A 17,192-nucleotide genomic window follows, 5' to 3' on the forward strand; every position below is an offset into this window, starting at 1 on the left:
AGGGGCTCCAACGCCTCCTCTGACCTTTAGCACCAGGCATGCACACATGTGGTCACAGAAATACATGTCAAAAGTAGATAATTGCTGCTTTCATGACATTTACTTTGGGAGGTGCTTATCTTGCCTACTTTGAAATACTTGATTTTTTTCTTTATAAAGAGTCAAACAAAAGCCAAGCATGGTTATACATGCCTATAATCCCAGTACTAGAGAGGCTGGGAGGACAAGATGGAAAGCTCAAGGCATCACAAAAATCCTATCTCAAAAATAAATGGATGACTAAATAAAGTTCAACAGTCAAGCATTAGAGCATCAGACCACATCACACCTTCAAGTGCAGCCTGAGCTACACAGCAAAGCCGCTGTCTCAAAAACTAAATAAAAAAGCTATCAGACATGATTGAAGAAGAAAGAAAACTTTTTACAACATAAACAGACTTAAAAAAATTTATATCTGCCAGGTGGTGGTGGTGTAGTACTTGGAAGGCAGAGGCCTGGTCTACAAAGTGAGTTCCAGGACAGCCAGAACTATACAGAAAAACTCCACCCCCACTCCACCACCCCCCTTCCCCAATTATATCAAACAAAGCAAACTTAAAGAAAATACAGGAAGGAAGCATTATTTTGAGCTGTAGAGAGAAATGAGCATAGCAGAGACTGAACAGAAATACAAAGTCGGGTGTGGTGGCGCACGCCTTTAATCCCAGCACTCGGGAGGCAGAGGCAGGCGGATCTCTGTGAGTTCGAGGCCAGCCTGGGCTACAGAGTGAGTTCCAGGAAAAGGAGCAAATCTACACAGAGAAACTCTGTCTTGAAAACCCCCCCCCCCAAAAAAAAAGAAAAGAAAAAAAAGAAAGAAATACAAAGTCCTAATTACTAAAACACAAAATACCACTGAAAACACAAACAACAAAAACCACTAGGATGACCACAATTAACACATACATTTCAAGAACTTTAAATGTCAATAACCTAATTCTCCATTCAAAAGACAGGAACAGACTGAATAGATCAAGGGGGGAGAAAATCCACCTGCTGCCTACAAAAAACACATCTTAGTTTTAAAGGTAGGTACCATCTTAGAGTAAAAGGATAGATAAAGGTGCTCCAATCAATGGGACCAGGAAACGAGCAGGCTTCACTATCCCAGTATCTGATAGAATAGAATCCAAACTAAAGATAATCAGAAGCAAGAGAGGGACACTAATAAAGGAAAGTCAACCAAGGAGACTTACTGGAATTGAAAACACAGATTAAAATCAAGCTGTTAGTAGCAGTGGGTGATTTCATACCCCACTTTCTACAATAGATAGGACATCAGGGAAAAAAATAAACAGAAACCTCAGACTTAATGAGCACCATACATCAAACGGTCTTCACAGTGACCTACAGAATATCTTACTTATTAAAACAGCATATAGTACACACTCCACTCAGCAGCACAGGAAGGCTTCCCTAAAATAGACCAACCACATCCTGGGATACAACACAAATCTTTACAAATTCAAAAAGACTGAAATCACTCCTTATAGCCCATCTGACCAATAAAACTGACAACAAAATAAAGAAAGGAGGGAAGGAGGGAGGGAGAAAGGGAGGGAGGGAAAGAGGGAAGGAGGGGAAAGAAAAGAGAACTTCCAAACTCCTTCTAAATGAAAGCCAGTATTACCCTAATAACCAAACCAGGTAAAGACACAACAAACAAAGAAAACTACAGGCCAATATCCCTAATGACGACTCAACATACACAAGTCAGTAAATGCAATAAACCACATAAATGTCCTTAAAGACAAAAATCACATGATCATTTCAACACATGCAGAAAAGGCCTCTGTCCAAATCCAACACGCGATCATGATAAAAGTCTTAGAGAATATAGGGCCAGTGAGAACATACCTCAACATAATAAAAGGTATATACAAGAAACCCATAGCCAACATCATCCTAAATGGAAAAAAGCTTGAGGCAACCCCACTGAAGACTGAGACAAGGCTGCCCATTATCCCCAATCCTTTGCAATACTGTGCCTGGAGTACTAGCTGGACAAATAAGGCAAGAGAAGAAAATTAAAGGGGACGTTGGGGATTTAGCTCAGTGGTAGAGCGCTTGCCTAGTAAGCGCAAGGCCCTGGGTTCGGTCCTTAGCTGGGAGAGGGGGAGAAGAAAACTAAAGGGATACAAATAGGGAAGGAAGGGTCAATTTATCCCTATTTGCAGATGATATGATACTATACATTAGAGACCCTAAAAACTGTGCCAGAAAACTTCCTAGAAATGATGAACAAATTCAGCAATGTGTTAGGATAAAGAATCCACTGTACAAATGAACTGATTTTCTCTACACCACCAACAAACATACAGAGAAGTACAGCATGAACACACTCCCATTCACAATAGCCTCAGAAAAACCAAAGTATCTCAAAATAAACCTAACCAAGGAAGTAAAGGACCCCTACAATGAAAACTTTAAAACTCTGAAGAAAGTGTTCTCAATGACTGGTAAAAATCAACACTGTGAGAATGAATGGCCATTCTACCAAATGCTTTTACAGATTCAGTGCAATCTAGATCAAAGTTCCCATCTCATTCTTTGGAAAACAGAAAAAAAACTATCCAAAATTCATATGGCACAAAAGATTCTGAATAGGCAAAACAATCCTAGGGGTGGAGATGGGGGCCAATACTATTTCTTGATGCGTGCGTGCGTGCGTGCGAGCGTGTGTGTGTGTGTGTGTGTGTGTGTGTGTGTGTGTGTGTGTGTGTGTATACACACACAAATACATATATGCATATAATAACTACTGATGAAAAAGAGGCCATGAATTTGAAGGAGTGGGGAAGAGGGTTTGGAGGGAAGAAAAGGGAGAAATGGTGTAATTAAAATAAAATCTCAAAAATAAACAACAAAAGAAGTTAAAATACATCCTCAGGTAGCTCTACACAGAGAAGTACTACTCAATTAAAATTTGCACATCAACACTCTAGAGTTTAGTTTTTAGTTTAGTTTAGTTTTTCATGTATGTAGTTTTCCTGTTGGAAAAAAAAAACCTGAAAGTTGAATGTGGTGACCTCACATCTTTAATCCTCATACTCAACAGCCAGTGATAGACCTGGTCACATTGTCAGCCAGGTGTACATGGTGAACTCCAGGCCAGCCAGGGCTACATGAGATTGTCTCAAAAATAAAAAAAAAAATAATATATACTCATACATGCATTTGTAGCAAAGCATGTTAAGAATGGAAGTGAGGGGCTGGAGAGATGGCTCAGAGGTTAAGAGCACTGGCTGATCTTCTAGAGGCCCTGAGTTCAATTCCCAGCAACCACATGGTGGCTCACAACCATCTATAATGAGATCTGGTGCCCTCTTCTGGCATGCAGGCAGAATACTGTATACATAGTAAATAAATAAATCTTTAAAAAAAAAAAAAAAAAAGGATGGAAGTGAAATGATAGGTATAGTAATTTTCAAATAAAAAATACCAGAGTCACATGGGTACATTATATAGACATCAGTCTCATGGTAGCTCAGTGATTTAACTCACATGTATAGCATGTGCGAGGCCCTGAATTCAAATACTACAAAACATAAATAAAAATAATAAAATAAATGAAATGCAAAAAGGATAGAAATTAAGTTACACATGTGAAGATTGTGAATAAAATGTCTCAGGAACTACAAATGAGAAGAAAAGGACTATCTACTCAACAGTAACATTCTGTAAGCAGTGCCAAACAGAATACCATAAGTGAATTACCATATGAAACATTCTTGACTTTCAAACTGAACAAAAGAGATCGCCGGATTATAGTTTAAGTACATTCACATTTGAGACTATTTGGAACCAGTTAGTCCCATATAATCCCTACAAAGCCTCAGATAGAGCAAAATCAAGTTTTAATTCACCAAAGAATTTGTTTTGATTGGCTAAACCGGCTGAGAAAGAGAAACAGTGACAAAAAATATTAAGATCACACACCTGTAATCTCAGCACTCAGGAGACTGGGGGCAAGAAGGCACAAGTAAACACACACACATACACACACACACACACACACACACACACAGAATGAAAAAATGAAAAGAAAGCTCTGCCCTCACTACAATTTGTATCAAGGCCTGGCACATTTACAAAGCAGTGTGCAAACCACAAAACTACCACCACTGGGTGAACTTTCACAAGGTCAACACTATTTATCACCCAGATTCAGTCACTGACTATGCACAGCAGACAAGTCTTTACTGGGGTGCTCTTCAGTGTTCCTCCCAGTAGTGAGCACTGTTCTGCTATTTTGGCTTGTCTGAAGTGTTTATATAAAGGAACTGCAGGAGATCTCCTCTTGAGCTCAGCTTCTGGCCTTCAGGGCTCTGCTTGTGAAGTTCACCCATGTGAACTACTGCTGCACCTGGCAGTAGGCCACTTACTCCATTGCTGGATTATTTAAACCAGTGGTTCTCAATCTTCCTAATGCTGCCACCCTTTAATACAGTTCCTTGTGTTGTGGTGACACCAATCATAAAATTATTTTGTTACTACTTCATAACTGTAATTTTGCTACGTTACAAAGAATAATATAAATATCTGATAGGCAGGATAGGATATCTTGAGAACCACTGATTTAAACAGTTCATCCATTCTCCTGTTAGACGCCAGCCTGCTGCCAGCTTGAAGCTCTTAGCAATGCTGCTTATGAACACACATGCAATATGTTTGGTTTTTTTTTTTTTTTTAGTATTTATTTATTATGTATACAGTGTTCTGCCTGCATGTGTCCCTGAAGGCCAGAAGGGGGCACCAGATCTCATTACAGATGGTTGTGAGCCACCATGTGGTTGCTGGGAATTGAACTCAGGACCCTCGGGAAGAACAGTCAATGCAGTGCTCTTAACTGCTGAGCCATCTCTCCAGCCTGCAATATGGTTTTTAAATAATGTTAGATGATCTCTGCTTCATAAGCAAAGATTTTAGAACTTTATTTACTTCTATGTGTATGTGTGTGTATACCTGTGTGAATGCACATCACTTGAGTGCTGGTACCAGAGGCCATCAGATATCCTGGAACTAGAGTTATAGGTGGTTGTGAATGGCCTGATGTGGGTCCTCTGGAATAATAAAAAGTGCTCTTACCACAGAGCCATCTATCTCCTTAGGCCCTTAAAACTTTAAATAGGGTAAGTTTTTATTAGCTCCAAAGTTAGAAACTAATGCTGCATTTACATTTCTACTTCCACTGTTAAACACTTTTCTGCAAATTCAGTGAATCAATTTACGTCAGACGTGAATATAAAACTACTTTCACAAGGCACATGACTAAGCACTGTTCAACTGGGGGGGGGGGGGCGAGGAAGAAGCAAAACAGTTGGAGGCCAACCTGGGATGGTGAGGAGAAAAGAAATGACTTATTCCTAAACAGAAACAGCACAACAGCAAAGTTAACAGCATCTATTAACTTAGTCGTTAACAGAAATCACTGGTATTTTCAATCAGGTGTGGTAGTGTGAATGAGGTGCCCCTCGGTTGCAAGCATTAGAATACTTACTCCCCAGTAGGGGATGCTGTTTGGAGAGGCTTTAAAGGTGTGGCCTTGGAGGCCTGTCACTGGAAGCTGGCTTTGGGAGTTTAAGGACTGCCATTTGCTACTCCAGCCATCATGCCTGCAACTTCCCTGCCATTACCGATTCTTACATACTTCTGGAACCATAAGCCTAAGCAAACCCTTTCTTCTATAAGTGGCCTTGGCCACTGTGTTTTATCACAACAACAGAAAAGTAACTAATACATCAGGTTACACATTTACAGTCATCACTATTTAAACCAAAGGTGGCTCTTGGTATTTAGCCACCTGCTGCTAATAGAGCTTAGGTCTTCAATGTCTCCCATTAAATGTCTGGGGTAAAGCATATAAGGCCTGGTGCCTGATAGGAAGTCTCCACTCTTATCACTGGGAATATGGTCTCAAAGAGGACTGTGGCACCCTACTATCTCTGTTCTCGTCTCTCTCTCTCTCTCTCTCTCTCTCTCTCTCTCTCTCTCTCTCTCTCTCTCTCCGTGTGTGTGTGTGTGTGTGTGTGTGTGTGTGTGTGTGTGTTCCATGGCTATAAGGTGAGCAATGTGCATCTGGGACACACTCTCATAATATACTGTCTTACCAAAAGTCCGACTCATATGGAGTAAAACCTCCAAAACCATAAGGCAAAATAAATTTCTTTCTTTGTAAGATGATTATCTCCAGGAAGTGTTAGAGTAATGGAAAGCTAACACACCTACTAAGAAGCAGGTATTACCAATTATAAGTTGAGGTTTTGAGCTGGGTGTGGTGGCTCATGCCTGTGAGCTCAGCACCTCAGGAGCTAAGGCAGGAGGACTGCCATGAGTCCAAGGCCAGCCTAGTCTACACAGTGAGTTCTAAACCAGTCTGGACCATAGAGTACCCTGTCTCAAACAAAAGTCAGGAGGTGCACATGCCTGTAATCCCAGCACTTGAGAGAAGAGGCAGAATGAACAGGAGTTCAAATTCATCCTCAAGTACACGGTAAGTTGGAGGCCAGCCTGGGCCACACCTGAGCCTGTCTCAGAAAACTTTAAAAAAAAAAAAAAGAAGGGGGGGTGGTGTGTGTGTGTGTGTGTGTGTGTGTGTGTGTGTGTGTGTGTGTGTGTGTGGAGTGGAGACAGGCTGGAGATTTGGCCCTGGTAGTTACCTGCTCTTACTGTTCTTCTAGAGGACCAAGTTCAAGTCCCAGAACCCATGTCTAGAGGCTTACAACTACCTGGAACATCAGCTCCAAAGGTACAACACTCTCTTCTGGCCACATACACATATGACAATAGTGCTCACACACAAAAAGAATAATAAAATACATATATTAAAGACATTAAATGGTTTTTATATCTTATTACTTGTATTCCAACCGCAATGACCTCAGTCAGGCATCATTCTAGGTGCAAATGGAACATGTCTATATTCCCAGCATTTGAAATGTAGGGGCAAGAGGATCAGAAACTCAAGCCCAGCCTCAGATACATAGAAAGTTCAAGGCCAGCCTGAGTTACAGAAGATTGTGTCCCAAAAACGGTGGAGGAAGGGTACCCTGAGAAGTGATCTAGATTAGTAAAAGGGCAAAAATTAAGAACTTAGGCTGTATTTTGCTAAAAATGCAAGCATGCAATACAAGGCAAAAGGGCAATTTCCAAGAGCCCTCTAAAGAGCAAAATACACTGAGGGCAAGACAAAGCCTCAAGTCACTCACACAAGAAGAGCACGTTCACCAGAGGGGGGGGGCGGGAATCTGAATTCTAGATGAGAAATATAGGAATAAAGGTTTAGAAATCAGTCAAGTGGGACTAGGGAATAAAAGACCCAACTTCTCTAATTCATAGAGAAGGAAGAGGAGTGAGCAGATCCGGCCAGGTTCCTAAAGGAAGAGCACTTCAGACTCCACGAGTTCCTATGAGGCCGGCCAAGGAGGAAGAGACTTGTCCAAAACATCTACTCTGATCATAAACACATTGGCGCTATAAAACTTAGCTCCCTTCCTACTTAAGGATGTTGAAATTCTACTAAGAGGGGCAGTTAGGGGTGACTATTTCACATTTATACACACACAAAGGCATTGGTTAAAAACGGTTGTTTACATTTTACTATAAAATGTTCATTCAACTAGGACTTCCGTCACTTTTATTTTTCCCTTTTTTGAGGTGTTTGGGATCAGTTCAGGGGACCAAGCATGTAGGCAAGCACTAACTGAACTACATCCTCAGCTCTTCAATTCTAATTCTTAGACTAGCATTCTGTGACCAATCAATACACTGAACTTCACCCAGAACACTGCCAGCCTGGGAACTCCATGCTCGAAAACACCCACTGCCTATCCTTCTACCTCAAGTAGCTTTTCCTTGATCCTAAACCCCCACTTCTTTTAAAGCACTCCCCATCTTAGTTCTCTCTTCTTGATGAGGTCATTTCACAATACAATACCTCGATAATTCTGAGTCCAGTTCTTGAGTGTCAGCCTTGGTCGATCACTCATCTTGTAATCTTAAACCAATATAATCTGCTCTTCCCATCCACAAATTAAGCTACTCGGTGAAAAAACACAGCCTGCATGTCAACGCCCCGCTGGTAAAATGAATTCTCCTCAAGGGATATAGTGGGAAAGAGAACTTAACATTTTCTGGGAGGTATCCCACAGCTTTACGACACTAACATACATCGTTCTTCAAGGTGAATCATAAAATAATTTGATCAAATTACAAAAACTTATTAGAACAACCTGGAAAGCAATGACATGATAATTCCTGAGTCTGCCCATCCTAATGTGACGGGCTTCCTCATTTTCTATCTGAAATCATTTTATATCCGTCTCAACCTGAGGTGTAACTCAGGTCAATGAAGGACAACCTTGAAGATGGCACTGCTCAACAAGGTAAGGTACAGGATCAAGTAATAAACTATCAGCTAGGCCTGACTGCAGTCCTATAAGCTACCTGAACGGCTGAGGCAGGAGGAGCACAAGGGCAAGACAGATTTTCTCAACTACACTATTCCCCTGTGTTTCCTAGCCTTTCAAAGGTTCATTTGGTCTACTTCTCCAGCGAGGCTGGTAAACCGCTGGTGTTTGAAGAGGCTGGAGAAGATGACAGACAGGCTCTGAACGTCCCCACAGCAGTGACTTACACTGGCATGGCTCCGAGGAGGCACTCGTTCTCTTGGAAGTCGCTCGTAGTCATACCGTCCCTCAGACCACATCTCATCTCCTGTGGGAGCCACTAAAGAGAAAACAAAAACGAGAATTCTGGGTTTTGTTTGTCAGCAAGTAACAGACAGTAAAGAAAGAAGCAAACGCCTGCCAGGACACCTGGAGGAGAGAGAGCGAGGGAAGGAGGGATGAAAGCAACCAGTGCTCTGACGTGAGATTTTAAAAATGTGTGCGCGCGTACATATGAAGTCCTACCTTCCGCTTTAAACATTTAAAAGTTCAATAAAACCTCCACCAACATGCTGGGTAAGAGCCATAAACCACACATGGTTTCTTCATCACCAAACAATTTGAAAAACTAAAAAGATGCCACTTCATGAATAGTTTGAAAAGCAGGCCAGCATGGATACTCCAATTAAGGCTAGACTCCAACTTACAATGTAGCTGAAGCTGGCCTGGAAGCGGCAACCTTTCAGAGCACTGGGATTACAGGTATATCCCAGCATGCAATGCTCCAATGTGGTTTTGTTTGTTTGTTTATTTTTTAAATTCTGTATTAGTTTAATTGTATATGTGCACATCATGCATGGAGCAAGTAGGCATGCACATGCATTCCCTAGAATGGACAATTCGCAGGAGTCAGTTCTATCATGGGGGTACCAGAGCTTGAATTCAGGGCCTCAGTCTTGAGGACAAGTGCCTTTATTGATAGGACATGTCACCAGCCCTCCGGTTTGGTTTCTGGTCTTAAATACTGCTGACCCTCCTGCCATGGCACCCTAAATGTTGAATTATAGTAGTCACCACCACAACCATCAGTAACCATTAAATCATCAAAAGATGTTCTGGACGCATCATAAAAATCGGATCAAAGGCAGAGCCAGGCGGATCTCTGTGAGTTCGAGGCCAGCCTGGGCTACCAAGTGAGTCCCAGGAAAGGCGCAAAGCTACACAGAGAAACCCTGTCTCGAAAAACCAAAAAAAAAAAAAAAAAAAAAAAAAAAAAAAAAAAAAAAATCGGATCAAGAGTTAGGCCAGTGGTGGCACATGACTTTAATCCCAGCATTCAGAAGGCAGAGGCAGGCAGACCTCTGAGTTTGAGGCATCCTGGTCTAGAGAGTAAGTTCCAGAACAACTAGGGCTACACAGAGAAACCCTGTCTCAAATAACCATCCAAATAAAAACAAGAACAAAACATCAATAACAAAAAACTCAGTTCCAGCTGGGCGGTGGTGGCACACGCCTTTAATCCTAGCACTCGGGAGGCAGAGCCAGGCAGATCTCTGTGTGTTCGAGGCCAGCCTGGTCTCCAAATCGAGTTCCAGGAAAGGCGCAAAGCTATACAGGGAAACCCTGTCTCAAAAAAACCAAAAAAACACAAAAAACAAAAACAAAACAAAAAGCAAACAAACAAACAAAAACAAAACCTCAGTTCCAGGCCCAGCTTAGACTACACAAGGCCCTTAACAAACAATTAAGCACAATAATGAAAACTGATAAAGAGCAGGAGGAGAAGAACCTGTAATGAAAACTGTTAAATCTATGAACGTCTTACCTTAGGAGGATAAAAAGCCTAAAGTGGCCCTTGGCTACTGGGGAGGATTGCTCAAACACAAAAGTTCAAGGCCAGTCTGTCAACATTAGCAACAGACTCAGTCTCAAACGATGAAGTACGTGTGTGTTGGCTAGTTTTATGTCAATTAGACACAATACTCTGAGAGAACCTCAATTGAGACAATGCCTCCATAAGATCCAGCGTTTTCTTAATTAGTGATTGCTGGGGTAGGCCCCAGTCCATTGTGGGTGATGCATTTCTGGGCAGGAGGTCCTGGGCTCTCTAAGAAAGCAAGCTGGGCAAGCAAGCCATGATGAGCAAGCCAGTAAGCAGCATCCCTCCATGGCCTCTGCATCAGCTCCTGCCTCCTGTTTCCTTCCCAGTCTGAGATCCTGTCCACATCATTTCCTTCACTGATGTGGAAGTGTAAGCTAAATAAACCTTTTCCTCCCCAACTTTGCTTTTGGCCATGGTGTTTCATCATAGCAACCTTACTAAGTAACCCTAACTAAGACAGAGTGTGAGTATGGGGTGTGTTCACATGAAACTCGGAGAACTCTCCTACAAAGACTGGGCTCTCTTAGGGGCAGCACAGACATTCCAGGAAGTGACACACTACCAGACTGCAGAACGGAAACCATATTTTCAGGTTGTTCCTGATCCAATTTGGAATTTTCTGCCTATCAGTTTGGAAGATATATTACCACAGATATCAGAATCACTCTAAGAATCAAAGAACAGTGAGTGAACTACAAGAGGAGTCTCTAATCAAGCTGGATCATGGAATTGGGATATTTTTTTTTAATTCAGGTTGACACTACTATTTCATACATACTAGCATTCTGCCACTCAGGTACATCCCTTGTTCAAGCTGGACCTTGAATTAAACTATCACAAAAAGAAACAGACAAAATAAAAAATAAAAAAAGATGGAGATAGTGATGGCACCTGTCTTTAATCCCAGCACTCAAGAGGCAGAAGCAGGCGGATCTCAGTGAGTTTGAGGCCACACTGGTCCACAAAGCAAGTTCCAGGACAGCCAGGACTGTTACACAGAGAAACCCTGCCTCAAACCCCCCCACACCTAAATAAATAAATAAATAAATAAATAAATAAATAAATAAAAGCTGTAGCACAAATTTTAGAAGGTCTTATTTATAAAAAAAAAAAAAAAAAAAAAACCTCGAGACCAGGTATGGGGATGAATGCTGGAAGATCAGAGAAGTAGAATAAGCCACAGCTTCCTCACCTTGCTAGTTTCTCAGTTGATCCTATTTCCTCAGACTGGAAACCTCTGTGTCTTCATCCAGAATGGGTCTCAGCTGAACTGTTGCTCAAAAGCCTAAAAGCTTAACCAGCCAAATGCTTCTAGTTCCTGGTCTTCATGCCTTATATACCTTTCTGCTATCTGCCATCACTCCTGGGGATTAAAGGCTCACTTCTTGGGATTAAAGGCGTGTGTCACCATGCCTGTCTGTTTCCAATGTGGCCTTGAACTCACAGAGATCCATGTCTCCAGAAGGCTAGGATTAAAGGCCACCATTTTCTAGCCTCTGTATCTAGTGGCTGTTCCATTCTCTGACCCCAGATAAGTTTATTAGGGTGCACAGTATTTTACGGAACACAATACCACCACAAAAAAGCACTATAGAAAATATGGTAAAATTGCTTTCAATTCAAATAAAACCCTGCAATTTTCAAAGTCATCTAGAAGCATTCTTAAGTGCAGTAATCTTTTGATTAATGGCATGTGTTGCTTATGACATTATCCAGGTTTTGGAAATCAATCCAATCCATCCCACAATGAATTAACAACACTGACTGAAGACACTAAAATATCCCTTCCCATTACTGGAGTTTCAAAAGTACTCTAGAGGCTGGGCAGTGGTGGCGCATGCCTTAATTCCCAGCACACAGGATGCAGAGCCAGGCGGATCTCTGTGAGTTTGAGGCCAGCCTGGTCTACAGAGCAAGATCTAGGTCTGGTACCAAAACTACAAAGAGAAATGGTCTTGAAAAATAAAAAAAAAAAAAGTACTCTACCATCGACATAAAAGCCCAATATGACTCTCCCACACATGTAGCACCAGTCACTGAGGAGACAGACAAAAGGATCACTAGGTTACCTCCAGGTACAGTAGGGGACCTATCTTAAAGAAAAAAGCTCAAGTGTGATAAAGAACAACACACTCCTCTGGTCTTTGCATACCCAAGCACACACATATGCAAATAACACACATACAATTTTTTTTCTTTTTAAAAGTGCTCCAGAATAATTCTCTGTATCACAATAAAGCAGAGAACAGAATTAGAATTAAAGGTGCTTTAGAAGTGTGTCAATAAATTGATTCCAGAATACAAGAACCTCACTCTTACGCAATAATCAATACAGGATCTAAGTAATACTGTCTGTGGGCTTCAAGTCCAGAAAGGAAATGAGCCCCTCCTTAAAGTACACCACTAAGGTATCCCAAGCCCTGTGTGATTTCCACTGAGAACTGGCACTGTTAGTGAAAGTTACAAGAAAAAACAAACTCACAGTTAATGACCCTGTGTCCAAAGTCAAAATGATAGATACAGTTCGTTCTTTTTCATGTTATCCAAACTGCTTGTCCTGCAGTTTAGGCAACAGAGTAACTACATCATGATCTAGACAGTCCCAATCATCTTCAAGCTTCTTCTCCCTGTCCTTTCATTTTTTTATTCTCATCTAGCTCTTTGGATAGCCAGCTAGAGTTAATAGAGAAAAGTCCCAGTTAAGCTCATCTTCGGGATGAGCGGTAGGCTTTTGTATCGGCAGTTCCCTTTCGCATGCTCTCCAGACAGCTCTAGAACTTCCTCAGCTTTCACCTGGGTAACTGAACGTCAGTCACTCAGCCAGATCCTTCAGCATTGCCTTCTTCAGAGTACAATCAATCATCTCCAGGATGGTATGATTTACATGCAATGCACCTTAGTTAGGGTTAGTATTGCCTTATATCTCCACAAGATCAGGTGGTAGGCAGGCCTATATGGCTTTAACTAGTGTTTCATGGTGGGGGGCACAGCCCACTGTGGGTGGTACCACCTCTAAGCTGGTGGTCCTGGGTTCTATAAGAAAGCAGGCTGAGTAAGCCATGGGGAACAAACCAGTAAGCAGCACTCCTCCATGGCCTCTGCATCAGCTCCTGCCTCCAGATTCCTGCCTTGCCTGAGTTCCTGTCCTGACTTCCTTCAATGATAAATAGTGATGTGGAAGAGTAAGCTGTAGCATGAATCTTAAAAGTTCTTATTAATAAAATCAAACCTGAGGCCAGTTATTGGGGTGAATGCTCGAAGATCAGAGAAGCAGAACAAGCCACAGCTTCCTCACCTCCACAGTTCCTCAGCTGATCTTGTTTCCTCAGATTGGAAGCCTCTGAGTCCTCATCCAGAATGGGTCTCAGCTGAACTGTAGCTCAAAAGCCTAAAAGCTTAACCAGCCAAATGCTTCTAGTTTCTGGCACTCATGCCTTATATACCTTTCTGCTTTCTACCACCACTCCCTGGGATTAGAGGTGTGAGTCACCATGTCTGGCTGTTTCCAATGTGGCCTTGAACTCAGAGATCCAGAGGGATTTCTGCCTCTGGAATGCTAGGATTAAAGGTTTGAGTACCACCATTTTCTAGCCTCTGTATCTAGTGGCTGTTCTGTCTCTGACCCCAGATAAGTTTATTAGGGTGCACAATATTTTGGGGAACACAATACCACCACAGTAAGCCAAATAAACCCTTCTGTCTCCAAATTGCTTTTGGTCATGGTGTTTCATCACAGCAATAGTGATCCTGAGACACCACCTCACTATTATAAAAACAGGAGGTAGAACCACTCTTGTTCAGTAACTTCCTCAATAATCCACCAAAAAATGTGATCAGTAATCAGTGACTTTACCATCCCTCTCAATAAATGATTGGACATCTCTCCTTCCATCCTAACTTCTTTCTAAAGAATGTTGCATATACTTCCAACTCAACATTCCCCAACAGTTCTTCACACTTTCTCAGAGACTCATCACACCTCCTGTCTTCCCCATTTTGATCAATGAAACCCAAAGACTAAAATCAGAAACTTGAATAATAAAACTCAATATCTGTCACACCTAAACGTTTCTTCCATCCAGTTATTTCTACAACTCCAACAAAGTACAAGTACCTACACTTCCTACTCTGGTTACCAAGCACGCACTGCACCTTAACCTCTACCCAGAGTATCGCTGAACTATCCAGTCTATGCTCAAGATGCAGCCCAAACGCCAACCTTTCTTATATTCTCCCAGAGTTAGCTAGTCCTTCTCTGTGCCCCTCAAGACCCTACAGTACTATATAACCAGTCCCATATTCTTTCTGTTCACTCTTCTCTCTTCCTCCTCATCCTCCCACTGCAAAGGCAATGACTATACACCTATACTGCTCCTCTGCCTTAGCAGGGTAAAAGTACTTTATACCAACAATAAGTAGTTAATATGATATCCTAGGAGTCATTCTAGGGAATCTTAATACTAGAATAGTTGGCACCTTTAATTATTCAAAATACTTCTTGTGAGCACTATTAAATTATGATTCTAGCCACACTTTAAAAAAAATTTATTTATCTATTTATTTTTAAAGATTTATTTATTATGTATACAGTGTTCTGCCTGCGTGCCAGAAGAGGGCGCCAGATCTCATTACAGATGATTGGGAGCCACCATGTGGTTGCTGGGGATTGAACTCATGACCTCTGGCAGAACAGCCATCTCTCCAGGCCCTAGCCACACTTTTTATGGTGTCAATACCATTTCATTTTTTAACAAAAGATACAGATGAGAAACCTTTAAATCACACATCCTCAAATGAATTTCAATCTTGCTGCACACTAGTATTATCCAAGAGCTTTAAGAAGCAACACTATCCAGATCCTATCTTTTCAAAGTCCCCAAAATGCCCTTGGAAATATCTAACTGCTTTCAAACCTTAAACTCATCTCAGGCTAAGATCAACAGGTTAAAGGGAACTAAACACATTCTTGACATCCACAATGAAACAGACACTAAGGAGATGTTAAAGGGCTAACCTGAAGCTAAAAAGTGTCTAAGACTGTTTCTAGCAGAAAATGTTTAAAATTCAAAACATCACTTTTAGAATATAATTAAAATCTTTGGAATTTTTAGGTCAAAACAGCAAAATTCCAACTAGAATGCCATGTTGCTTGGCACTCAAGAGTATCCTAGGTATGGATATGGTGAGGCACCCCTTCAATCTCAGCTCTGAGTTCTAGGCCAGCCAGGGCTACAAAGTGAGAGCTAGCTTTAAAAAGAATATGCTAGGTAAGACAACTTTTAAGAAGGCTAAAATAGGGGTTGGGGATTTAGCTCAGTGGTAGAACACTTGCCTAGCAAGCGCAAGGCCCTGGGTTCGGTCCTCAGCTCTGACAAAAAAAAAAAAAAAAAAAAAAAAAAAAGCTAAAATAAAATTTTTAAAAATTAATAATAATTAAATAGAATCCTGAGAGATGACTCAAATGAATAGACAATAGTGAATAGTAGAATCCAAGAAAAGGCAAAGCATTCTGAATGATTCCAAAGGTCTAAGAAAGAACTGACCGAAGGAGACCACAAAGCAATGATAAATAAACCTACTCAAGTTATCTGACCAATTTTTATTTGCTCTCCTAAATGCAAGAATTTGTGCAATAAACTTTCAAGACATTTAAACCCTTTACCCACACTATCCTAGTGATAGAGATATAATCCCTCATTTTTGCATTAAAAACTCTGAAGCTCTCAAAAACTTAAATTCTAGAGTTGAGCCTGGAGTATCATCCCCAAACCTTCCCAACATTATCATGAAAGAAGCAGGGAAGCAGAGAGAACAGGTTCCAGGGCATCAAACGATAAAATCTAGACAAGACATTCAGCACAGGGTTTTAACCTTGAGAATAAGTGGGGAAAGAATGTCATTTCAGAAGTTAAGTGATGGACATACAAAATGGACTAGAAGAGGCAGGAGGCTAGAACAAGAAAACCATGGAATTTTTTCCATGATAAATTATATAGTTTAGAAATGGAGGGGGAAGAGGTTTGAGCTAGAGTCTCACTGTGCAGCCCTAGTTGGCTTGGGACTCACGTACATCCTAGAACTCCCACCACAATTTAGCACCTCTGAAGTATTTCCTTCACTCTTACTAGCGTCACAGGTCACTCCACACTTACAGGTCAGGTGGAGTAGTGCATATCCGCAATCCAAAGACTCCAAAAACAGAGACACACATTTATAACCAGCTTCACCCATGTAGCTAGTCTCAAGCAGCCAGGGCTACATAACAAAACCGTTTCAAGAAACATGTGTAAAAAAGAAAAGAAAAGAAACATGTAAACCCCCAAACTTCTTAGTCGAGGCTAGAATGGTAGTTACTGAGAGTCAAAAAGACTAGCAGGAGAGGAAAAGGATAGAGAGAGGTTAGTGAATGGGGGCATAGTTACAGTTAAGTAGGGCAAGAAGTCCTGGTGGTCTATTATACGGTAGAGTGGTTATGGTTAACAATAATAGTTACTGCACTTCTAAAAGAATTCAGAAAGACTTTGCCAAAAAGAAATGGTATTTGGGGTCTGGAGAGATGGCTCAGAGTTTAAGAGCACTGGTTGTTCTTCCAGAGGTCCTGAGTTTAATTCCCAGCAACCACATGGTGGCTCACAACCATCTATAATGAGATCTGGTGCCCTCTTCTGGCATGCATGTGTACATGCAGGCAGAACACTGTACATAGTAAAAAATAAATCTTTATAAAAAAAGGTATTTGAAGAGAAATATTTATCATGACTCAAAATTATGAAATACATATATGTATTTAAGCAATAATGATACTCCACTAATACATATCTTTTCTATGATTTTCTACATCAGTTTAAAACAGAGTAGGGGCTGGAGAGATGGCTCAGCCATTA

The 17,192-nt window shown here is 41.2% G+C and overlaps 1 protein-coding gene across 4 annotated transcripts in view; it reads right to left on the reverse strand.

Moving 5' to 3' along the window:
* Pphln1 (periphilin 1) overlaps nucleotides 1-8,768 on the reverse strand; it is an 84,736-nt gene extending 75,968 nt beyond the window's left edge. For all 4 annotated transcript variants that reach the window (XM_059246856.1, XM_059246855.1, XM_059246854.1 and 1 more), the window contains exon 1: nucleotides 8,675-8,768. In XM_059246856.1, the coding sequence (XP_059102839.1) occupies nucleotides 8,675-8,746 (72 nt within the window). In that variant the 5' untranslated portion in view covers nucleotides 8,747-8,768. The remainder of the gene's footprint in view (nucleotides 1-8,674) is intronic.
* Between the last annotated feature and the right edge of the window lie 8,424 nt (nucleotides 8,769-17,192).

The sequence above is a fragment of the Peromyscus eremicus genome, chromosome 20 (assembly GCF_949786415.1).
Source record: "Peromyscus eremicus chromosome 20, PerEre_H2_v1, whole genome shotgun sequence".
NCBI classification, from domain to species: Eukaryota; Metazoa; Chordata; class Mammalia; order Rodentia; family Cricetidae; genus Peromyscus; species Peromyscus eremicus.